At 50.6% G+C, this 10906-nt stretch overlaps 3 protein-coding genes across 3 annotated transcripts; 1 reads left to right on the plus strand and 2 right to left on the minus strand.

Moving 5' to 3' along the window:
- Positions 1-1805: 1805 nt before the first annotated feature.
- BDZ99DRAFT_391357 (uncharacterized protein) lies at positions 1806-2066 on the minus strand (the record flags this gene model as incomplete). Its single annotated transcript, XM_033715726.1, has 1 exon — positions 1806-2066. A coding segment is annotated over one exon (261 nt), but the record flags the coding sequence as incomplete, so codon positions are not given.
- Positions 2067-3753: 1687 nt separating this feature from the next.
- Positions 3754-4480, minus strand: BDZ99DRAFT_65046 (uncharacterized protein). Its single transcript, XM_033728795.1, has one exon. It carries the CDS (start codon positions 4351-4353, stop codon positions 3904-3906), a length of 450 nt encoding a protein of 149 aa, XP_033574714.1. The 5' UTR covers positions 4354-4480; the 3' UTR covers positions 3754-3903.
- Positions 4481-5115: 635 nt separating this feature from the next.
- BDZ99DRAFT_500072 (phosphoketolase) lies at positions 5116-7975 on the plus strand. Its single transcript, XM_033723695.1, has 2 exons — positions 5116-5507; positions 5559-7975. Exons 1-2 carry the CDS (start codon positions 5264-5266, stop codon positions 7778-7780), a joined length of 2466 nt encoding a protein of 821 aa, XP_033574715.1. The 5' UTR covers positions 5116-5263; the 3' UTR covers positions 7781-7975.
- The last annotated feature ends 2931 nt before the right edge of the window (positions 7976-10906 follow it).

The raw sequence follows: 10906 nt of genomic DNA on the forward strand, positions 1-10906 counted from the left end.
CAAGGGTCCCTCTGGATTAGAAGGGTCGCATCGTTCTCTTCTGGCTCGACTCGCGCATCTGGTCCCAAATACCAATGTATGTCCGCGGTAATCACTTCTCGCGCGATCCCTTCGCCAGGCTGAAAGAAGCGCTGCATATCTGCAAATATCCGCGCACCTATTAAGAAACGGGGAGAAGATGCACGGAAGATGAAGCAAAGATGCTTGTTCTTCGAAGGGGAGCGATTGCCTTTGTCTTGCGGTGGAGGCGTGCGTGTTTAAAAAGATACGGAGGAGCAAGGCTATCTCCAGCTCGGCCTTGGTCCCCGCACCACTCAGCCTTGCTCAGCCTCACGGACGAATGAGATAGTGCAGGAGGGCTCTAGAGTAATCCAATCATGGAGACCCGTGGCTTTGACTGATGCTTGATCATTAGCCCTCCGAATCTTGTTAATGCGGTACTATCTCGTCGATCGGACTAGCAAGTCATTTATACTCCCTAGGACCACTTAGCTTAGTGAAGCAAATGCACGCATGATTGAATTGACTTATTAGATAGACTGATTTATGACGGCACAGTCACTGAAGTTGCTATGTACTCTGCTAGGGTATGGTGCGAGGAAATGTTTCAGGACCTAAATTGCAACCAATTCCTTATTAGTAAACATACCTATTTCCCTAGTGGATGCTCATCGCTATGAGGTTCCTCCTGTTCGGAGCCCCATAAAGACTGCTTCGCCAGCAGCTTTGTAATAACAACATGGATTCATTGTTCCAGGGAGTGAATCTTGATTCCCTGGTCTTCAAACTCGCGGCTCTCAAAGACTGGACATCTCAGATCCCGGGGCAATCTACACCAATCTTAGCGTACGGAAACCAATCGCGTTGGTAACGGCACTAAGCTGCTGCGGGAAGCCAAGCGTTCTTGAGGTCCTCGTCACGGTCTAGCCTGCACTTAGCGCGAACGAACTCGCCGTCGGGGTTCAGATGTTTTGGATAGATCAATGGCTTATGGGTGGGTATACACACAACGTTATTGTTTGGCGGTACACATGCAAAGCCTGAAGATCATTTATCATTCGGCTTTAGGGGCAACACATGAAGACAAAGGATGCTGGATGCTAGATTCGAGATAGTGGATTGTCAACGTTAATGGTTCATGTCACCGAAAAAATCAGAGTTCAGAAACACCCAGCTTTGAATGAAAGTTGAATGAATTCCGAAACTCACGTTGGTGGCAATGCTAGCCCAGGATTCACAAATTGAGAGGGCCTACGGCTTCCGCCTCACCGTTATAGAAAACTAAGTACACATGTTTCCCCTCCTACCTCCAACATCCTCCCTGAACTCCTTTATAGCGTTTTCAATCTCACGTGGCTCCGCACCAGTCTCAGCTCCAAAATGCTGCAAAAGCGACTCGATCAGCAGAGTTAGGATCTCGAATGAATACGCTCCGAACGGTTTCGCTTCTTCCAGCAAGCCATCCACGCGCCAAATGGCCATATGTACCTTCTGGTAGTGATATTGGTCAAACCAGCTCGATGTATGTAGGTCGCTATGTTATCACCGGCAGCGGGGTCGAGAGCCTTGGCTCGCATTGATTTGTTGAACAGAGCGAGCCAGCGGGGTTGGATGTGATATGGGTCTGTGGAATGCTCGTCGGGGCGTAAAACATTTTCGTCGACTTCCTTAATGCTGTCGTAGGCAATTTCATGTGGCAGAAAAGCCTCTGGCGAGGCAGAGGCCGGGGCGTCATACCAAACGCACGCCCAGTCTTGGATCTCAGCCCATCCGCCTTGTTTGAGTAGCTCCGCGATGGAAGAGACTTAGAACTGCCAGTGCGGCATACCTATAACGAGGAGACGAGAGAATATGTAATCCAAGATCTCGGGTTGGTACTGGGCGGTTTCAGAATTCGATCTACCCGCCTGGAAGAGCTCGTTGAAATCACCTTGCAGGTAGTGTATATTCGGGAGCTCGGGGCGGATTGTAGGAACGACAGAGAGATCTATGCCCGTGACAGTAGCCTCTGGATACTTGTAGGCAATCTCATGCGTCATGATTCCAGTGCCACAACCGATGCCAAGGGCATGTTTGATGTCTGGGCCAAGGGGCGTGAAGCATACAGCCCTTCATCAACTCTAGGAGGTTGAAATGCTGAAGCTCCAGACGCTTGTGCTCAGTAGAACTTTGCACGGCAGGTCAGTCAAGGTGCTCCCATATCAGGTACATTTTGAAGAAAGCTTTCGTACTCGTTCGGTAGCCCATAGGCTGCTTCAGTGTTGTGATATGTACGGTCTTCTCGCACTATATCTTCTCTGTTTAACTTGCCGTTTGAGAGCATTCTTGAAAAGGTCCTTAAGAGTGGTTGATTATTGTGGTATCTGGCGAAGAATAAGACGGTCTGGGAATTGCTGGCTTTGAGGCGACAAGTAATGAGGGTAAATCGAAATATATAGTTGACGAAGTAAGCCGAAAGATAGTCCTTTAAAAAGAAGATGAGTAAGGTGCCCATAAATCAGCACGCTAGTGTCAGCTGAAAATGGGCGTCATATATTTCGTCTCTTGGGCAGGAAAGTGAGCGGTGGACTTCAGCCTTCGCGAAGTCTAGTATGGTCAGTAAGCCGTCCTAGATACTCGTCTTCGCGCGTCGAGTTATGGAAAGTTAATTATAGCTCTATTTTCCTAAGAAATATTAGGCGCGTTTACAATCGAGATACTGGACGGCGGATTATTTCGCTGTCATCCTAAGATGGCTGTGAAGCCCCTCAAAGTGGGGAAGAAGATGAAAGTTTGTGTGCGATTGCCGCACGCGACGTTCCCTTTTGCCTATCTGAGCTGCCAGAACCCATCGAGACAATGTGAACCGAAAAGCTGGAGTCTTTTATGGTCTTTTTCCTAATAAGATAATAAGGCACCCAATCTGACAATGGCAAGAAGTGTAAATGGAATAATGTCCCAACATTCCTTTGGCTGAGCTCTAGCCCAGGCGCCTATATATCTGCTCCGACAAAACTAGATAAATGATCCCTGTAGACTGAGTATACATACAACCTACAGTTCATCCTGTATGCTCACCTCGTCTACCTATGATTGTAATGTGCACGAGTTGGTTGGAAGTGGCAGGCGACTATGTGGAAAGAGTTTGACGCCTCGAATAGAGCAATGGATGCATCCTGGCGGTTGGAGCGGAAGGCCTCCTTGGGGTGTAATTGGAGCGTCTGGGAGCTGATTAGCTTGTGTGATGAACTGCGCGGCGCCCATTTACATACGTATATTTTGTCAGCCAAACATAGGATTTAGGACAGCTATTCGAGGGAAGTATGATATATTAGATAGGGCCGCGTTCTCTAAAAGATACTTTGATTAATAGATTCGGTCTGTCGCAACACGTGGGGTCTGCATCGCGATGGATGGTGGGATGCGCGCTAAGTCAGCACCCTCATTTCCAATGTTAGTTATCTCCACCCCACAGCCAAAATATACTGTGAAATTGAGACAACTCAGGAAAATGCTTGACAAAGCCATCTCTACGGGCGCGTCCTGTGTCCGCTTTGTAGCAACGAGAGCCTTGAAATGCGGTGCAGGGTTCGATTCCAAGTGTCCTGCTGTCGCCGTCTCGTAGCTGCAGGCGAGCTTTCCTCGGCCCCGCAACGCTCTCAACTTGAGGAATGAGGCCTCCGCGTTTACAACCACGTCGGACGGGGCTCCTCTTACGAGCCGAGCGACGAGGAGCGCTTGGAGGATGCATTACCGGACATGGAAGGTTGTTGATTGATTTCGTAGGTCTCGTGTTCATGGCGAAAACCGTCTGGAACGCGGCGCGGCCAGCACCACGACTGCGCCAGTTCCACTGATCCCGCAGCTTGAGAATCGCCGAAAGTTTTCAACATCAGGAGCCAAGAGCCGCTGCCGAGCCTGCAGTCAGCCTGATTTATGGAAAACGGGTCCGGTCTCAAATGGGAATCGGTGGCGACAATCGCAATCGCGATCTCGATGGTCTGGAAGTTGGAGCTCCGCAATCCTTGTAATTGGAAGGACTCGGTGACTGATCCCCTCGTAACCGCATAATGTGTAGGAATACCCTAAGGCTTGATCGGTACAGCTTGCAGGCCAATGTCTGTGGAAGTCGATGAACGGCACTGAAGCGCGGTCGAGAAGAAAATTCTGAAGCCTCTCGCGACGATCAAGAGACGCGGAGAGCAGGCGGGAGTACGTAGCATCGAGGCCGGGTAAGAAGGTCAGCATAACTGATTCGAGAGAGCGAGCCGCTATCTTAACATCCGGGCGGAGTGGAGCGGTCCACACGGGTGCGGCGGCCGGGACAAGCCTGAGGTGGCATGATGGTTGCAGCTGTAGTAAATAATACGGCATCCTCTACGTACGATGTGGAGGTTGTAAAGCCCCTGGCGTGTTGGTACACTGAAAGAAATATCCGGATACAACAACAAATAAATTTTTCTCCAATGAACTCTCTGAGATGAAACTATGAAAGGGTGCTTAATGAGTCTAATATTGCGGTCTTGCGACGGGTAATAGTAACATTCTCAAGCTGTGGACTGCAAGGAATGCGTTCTGAGCGCCACCAGGCGCCCAAAGGTCAGTGAACATATGCGATACCTAGTTCATTAGGAAGCTCTGGTCAAGCTCTCTGGAATTGAGCTTGAGAACTTATAGTAATAGATAACTGTGTACCGAAATGCGTCAGTGTTTGGCAGTGTTCTTGCATTTTGATATTCTAAAGTAGCTTGGTCTAGAATACTTCCCATACAGTACGCCGTACTCCACGAACAAAGAACCATGAGGTCATATCATTCCACCCAAAAATCAACCGAGATCGCGTCGCGACCGCGACCACCTGCAGCAAAGTGAATGCAGCAACATCACCCCACCTAGGCAGCTTGCCCGTGTTGCTAACCCACAGAGCCCTGTCCTGCGTGGCGCATTGCCCTCACCTGATTGCGGCCCACGGCGAAGCCGCAGTAGCAGCGCGTCCTTTGCAAGAGTCGCATCGCGCCGAGTCTACGAGGCATTGGCATCGTAAGACCGGGTATCTAGCTCCCAGCGCCAGCCCGCGGCTCACCAGCCAAATAAAAGGCTGCCCGCGCCCACGCTGGTATCTCTTCATTCACCACTCACCATTTGACAGCTTGTCCTAGCTTCCTAGCCTTTCTAGCAAGCTCTCCCTGTAGTCTCCGCCGACTTCCGGCTCAGGCACAGTTACTTAATAGCTGACCGCTACCCCTCACCCACAAAGAAAGCTCCCACTGGAGGTATCATCAACATGGCCTCCTCCAAACCCACAGAAGTCACCGAAGACCTCAAGGAGCTGAGCATCTCTCCCTATGGCGATGCTCGCTCTTTCTCGAGCGAGCAGCCGCTCAGCGCTGAGGAGCTCCGCAAGACAAATGACTACTTCATGGCGACCATGTACCTCTGCTTGGGCATGATCTATCTGAAGGAGAACCCTCTTCTACGCGATCCCCTCACTCTGGATCACATCAAGCGCCGATTACTCGGCCATTGGGGTACTGAACTCTCCATCCAGCTTCTCAGGCAATATTGACCCATCTTGACAGGATCCGATGCGGGACAGAGCTTCACCTGGATCCACATGAACCGTCTCATTAAGAAGTACGACTTGGATGCCCTCTTCATCTCTGGCCCCGGCCACGGAGCCCCCGCCGTTCTTTCGAACTCCTACCTCGAGGGTGTCTACTCCGAGGTCTACCCCGACAAATCCGAAGACTTAAAGGGCCTGCAGAGATTCTTCAAGGCTTTCTCGTTTCCCGGTGGCATCGGCAGTCACGCAACCCCGGAAACCCCAGGTAGTCTTCACGAAGGTGGAGAGCTCGGATACTCGATTTCGCACGCCTTCGGTTCCGTTTTCGATCACCCAGATCTCATCTCTTTAACAATGGTTGGCGACGGCGAGAGCGAGACTGGCCCGCTAGCAACTAGCTGGCACAGCACCAAGTTCCTCAACCCAATCACTGATGGTGCGGTTCTTCCCGTACTGCATCTCAACGGCTACAAGATCAACAACCCCACTATCCTAGCGCGTATTAGCCACAAGGAGCTCGAGGCGCTCTTCATCGGGTATGGCTGGCAACCGTACTTTGTGGAAGGATCAGATCTACCCACCATGCACCAGGCCATGGCATCCACATTGGAACATTGCGTTCTGGAAATCAAGAAGTACCAGAAGCAAGCCCGCGATTCTGGCAAAGCATTCCGTCCACGCTGGCCCATGATTGTGCTCCGCACGCCGAAGGGTTGGACTGGACCTCGCAAGGTTGACGGAAAGTTCCTCGAGGGTTTCTGGCGCTCCCATCAAGTCCCTATTCCGGACGTCGCCAAGAACAAGAATAGCCTGAAAATCCTGGAAGAATGGATGCGCAGCTACAGACCAGAAAAGCTCTTCGATGAGTCTGGTGCTCTTATCCCGGAACTGAAGGACCTTGCACCCACAGGAGTCAGACGCATGAGCGCCAACCCCGTAGCCAACGGTGGCATCCTTCGCCGCAAGCTTCACCTCCCGGACTTCCGCGACTACGCCACTCCAGTCAAACAAGGTGGTGTCGAGAATGTTGGTAGCATGGCTATCTTTGCTACTTTCCTTCGAGACATCGTGAAGAACAACCCCAACCACTTCCGTGTCTTTGGTCCCGATGAGACTGAGTCAAACAAGCTTGGTGCCATCTACGAAGCTGGCAAGAAAGTTTGGATGGGCGAATACTTCGAAGAAGATGCCGACGGCGGAAATCTTGCTTTTGCGGGTCGGGTCATGGAAATGCTTAGCGAGCACACCTGCGAAGGCTGGCTCGAAGGCTACGTCCTCTCAGGACGGCACGGTCTACTCAACAGCTACGAGCCTTTTATCCACATCATCGATTCAATGGTCAACCAGCATTGCAAGTGGCTAGAGAAGTGCCTCGAGGTCGAGTGGCGTGTCAAGGTTGCCTCTCTCAACATCCTCCTGACTGCAACCGTCTGGCGCCAGGACCACAACGGCTTCACACATCAGGATCCAGGCTTCCTCGATGTTGTTGCCAACAAGAGCCCCGAAGTGGTCCGTATCTACCTCCCGCCTGATGCCAACTGCCTCCTCAGCGTCACGGACCATTGTTTCCGTAGTGCCAACTACGTCAACGTCATTGTCGCCGACAAACAAGACCATCTCCAATACCTCACTATGGAGCAAGCTATTCAGCATTGCACGAAGGGCGCTGGTATCTGGGATTGGGCTTCCAACGACCAGGGAGAAGAGCCAGATGTTGTCATGGCCTCCTGCGGTGACGTCCCCACACACGAATCTCTCGCCGCCACTTGCCTTCTCCGCGAGCTAGTTCCAGAGATCAAAGTCCGTTTCGTCAACGTAGTTGATCTGTTCAAGCTTATACCAGAGAAAGAGCACCCTCACGGTCTTTCGGACCGGGAATACCGCGCTCTTTTCACCAATGACAAGCCCGTCATCTTTAACTTTCACTCGTACCCATGGCTCATTCACCGCTTGACCTACAAGCGTCAAGGCCAACACAACCTCCATGTGCGCGGCTACAAGGAGAAGGGCAACATCGACACCCCCCTCGAGCTCGCCATCCGAAACGAGACAGATCGGTTCAGTCTGGCTATCGACGCGATTGACCGCATGCCAAACCTGAAGAACAAGGCGAGCTCCGCGAGGGAGGAGTTGTTGAACCGGCAAATCACGGCCCGGAACTACGCCTTCCACGAGGGCATGGATCCGGAGGATTTGACCGGCTGGCGCTGGCCTTTCAAGACTGGCACATCCGCATGAAATGTGTTGCTTTGGATTCCCTCCTTGATGTACACTTGGCGTCCATGTGCGGTGGGCGGCTCTGTTCTCCTAAAATCCACCTCTTCTCTCTCCTATGTTCAATTTCCCTTTCAATGATCAGACGGCTGGGGCAATCCTGTTTCTACTGGGCATAGACATGATAATGGAATTACATGAATAATGCATGACTGAAGCTTACTACTATTGATCACGTGCTATTTGCAATACGAGTGAATCCGTGCTTCATCTTCCCCTTGTAAACCACATGAATCCCTTACGTTCTCTACGTATGTAGAAAAGATCACCTTTCTATCTATATACACGCCAACTTTCAAGCGGAAATTGCTTCATCCGGTAGAGTCTGACTATGTGACTCTTGGCTTGTATCCCTTAACCCGCTGCTTCTGGCGCAACGCTTGGGCCACATAGCTCGGCCAATAAGAAGCCCTTAATCGAGCCCCTTGTGATGAGATGTACGATGGCTTGAGGTTATTCAGATTCGTCGATTTCTATGTACATAGCTGCTTGTATAGCTAGTCCTTGGTGGTGAGCTTAGCCACGTGCTCGCTCCAGCACCTCCCCTTCTTGCACAAGGGAATATGGCATACAGAACACCCCCAATTCGTCCTTGGCGGCCGCTGACGGCGCTTCCAACCACGGCTATCCTCTCTACTCTTCATTGTAGTGTTAATTGATAGATCTGCGAGTGGTTTCCAATTACCGCGATGAGGCTGTGAGCTTGTGCGGTGCTTGTATGAACAGGCAGCGCACGTAGGCTGCTTGGTGAACTGTTTTACAAGCTGATGCTCCCTGACCGGCTTCCACACAATATCCATCCACCCTTTCATGCCCTCCTTACTAGGTGGCTTATGTACACGAACAGATGCATGCAGTAAGGCGTCTCGTAGGTCTCAACAGAATTGTAGATGCGAATCTCGTCGAAGGGCTCGCTCACCGGAGCCCGGCTCAGGCCTATATAAGGAGAGCATGTAGCTATTGTCCACAGCTGTATCTAATAGGAAACTAAATAGTGGCTTCCAGGTCTTCCTATGGACACAATTTGTATTATAGTAGCTGCGTAGCTGGTCTGCAATATTAACCCCGCACATCCAGAGGTTGTACTCCTCGATAAACTCTGGTATATTAAGCACCGCTCTTGGCTAATTTCTGAATATCTTTACGGTTTGCCTGTAGCCCTTATTAGTAGTAGCTGGGCACCTCCGTAGCTTGGCGACGTAGTTCTGGCCATTATGAACTGTGGAGAGGAATAAAACAACCGTTGCGCCCTTCCAAGCGAATTCCATAACCTTGTGACTCTTTGATAATTCCGCATATAGCTGGCCCCACGGAATCTGCTTATTATAACTTAATTTGAGGTCTGTAAGTAATGGAGAGAATTTCTTAGCAGGAACCTTCTATTTCTTCTTAGGCCTTAATCGTGTGTTTAATTATATAGCTTGTGTGGCTTCCTTAACCATAATATTATGCTCCTCTTCACCCATTTCCTTACGCTGCGTACGTGTAGTTCGAACCGTACCTGCTGCGCCTATGCCAAGCCCTCGGAGGCGCTTAAAAAGCTTCACAGAAGTGAATAGATTATCGAGCCAAACCACGTGCTTGTGGGGGGGGATAGAGAGGTGCGTTGGAAACAGGATGGCGCTGCGTAAGAAAATCCAGCACAACTGCTTATGTTTTAGTAAACTCCTTAGCAAGGAAGGATTTATCAAGATCAACGGGGCCTTTCTTATCTCCTTTGGCGTGCCATAGCCAATCTAGAACGTAGCCTTGATTCGCAAGAACCCATATCTTGAAGCCTTCGGGTGTCGGTTTTGTTGGAATATTGACGATTTCGCTGGCCCTTCCCATAAAGCGCTGTATTGTTTCATCTATAGCTAGATAAGGCCCTGGATTCCAGTACATGCGGCTGCGTACTCTTAGATGCTCAGAGAGCTCTTCTACGCGGTTAAAAGTGGTGTGGAATCCATCCTGAGGCACAGGACTGCATCGAATGTAACGCTCAAGCTGTTCAAATCGGTTCTTGGATATGTACTTGGCAACGTCATGTCGGGCGCCTTGATTCGCCCAGTAGTCCTCTACAGCAGGCTCCACGGCCACTCCCATGTGAATTACGACCCCAAAATATGCGTATATCTCTTGCTTATTCGTTGGTTGCCAAGGCCTAGCTTTCCCGCCCGGTGCATCGTCCTCTATGGGCTGGTGAACCTCTGCGTACAGATTTGTCCACTCTACCATCTTCTCTAGCATCTCATCTGTGAAGAATAGCTTGAAAATGGCCATTGCATCGTGCCGATCAAGACCTGGAGGCACTGAGGCTTCGCCGTGCTTATACCAGTCGTCAATTCGAAGGGGAGAGAACTGGGGCACCGGCCACGGCGCTGGTGGTGGATTTTTGGAGGTTTTGGAGCGAGAATCCTTCCATTTGACGTAGTCAATGTCGTTTGATGTTCTGGGCATTTTGGAGGAACAAATCGTGGTCAAATTGGCTGTGATTTCTATTGTTTACATTCTGTGTTGATGCCCCAGCGTACAGCTCGGTACGATGTTCCGCCAAGCCTGGCCCGAGCGTTGCGCCGCAGCGGGTTAAGGGATAGTTACCTCCACAATTGCAGAATATCGATATTAGAGACAGAATAGGACATGAATGTCATACTTTTCTGCGCCGACAATTGGCAATCTAACGGACTTTGAAATAGGCTGTTGAGCTTATAGATTATTCTGGACAACTGACCTTAGTCTGTATGGCGAGTATTGTCAATCTGCGAACTCCGGTGGCGAGACAACTCAGAATTGGACCGTGCACATTACTTCAACGCTCTCCCATTATAGAATACGTCTCTAGAATTTAGTCGTATACATGTTTTGCCTCACATCGGCATGCCCTCCCGAGAGTCCTAACGTAGGTAGCTAAGGTAGTTAAATTAGTTAAATAGTGCCAACTTAGTCAGCAAACGTCGTCCCACCGGCTGCAATTTTATCACCGCATCACGCTGCCCTATCGAGGTCCTGGGACTCAATGATTCTCGCGCCGAAAGAGCTCGCACTCCCGAGCCCGCCACCCGCTGCCCGTGACCGGGACTTACAGCCTCATCAGTGCCTCTTCTTGCG

Source organism: Mytilinidion resinicola, assembly GCF_010093595.1.
Source record: "Mytilinidion resinicola strain CBS 304.34 unplaced genomic scaffold BDZ99scaffold_13, whole genome shotgun sequence".
NCBI classification, from domain to species: Eukaryota; Fungi; Ascomycota; class Dothideomycetes; order Mytilinidiales; family Mytilinidiaceae; genus Mytilinidion; species Mytilinidion resinicola.

Bases quoted from the DNA above. Each gene is read 5' to 3' on its own strand.
- BDZ99DRAFT_500072 (XM_033723695.1), top strand. From the start codon at position 5,264: ATGGCCTCCTCCAAACCCACAGAAGTCACCGAAGACCTCAAGGAGCTG. The intron at 5,508-5,558 runs GTACTGAACTCT...CCATCTTGACAG, and splicing joins CCGATTACTCGGCCATTGGG to GATCCGATGCGGGACAGAGC.
- BDZ99DRAFT_65046 (XM_033728795.1), bottom strand. From the start codon at position 4,353: ATGCCGTATTATTTACTACAGCTGCAACCATCATGCCACCTCAGGCTT.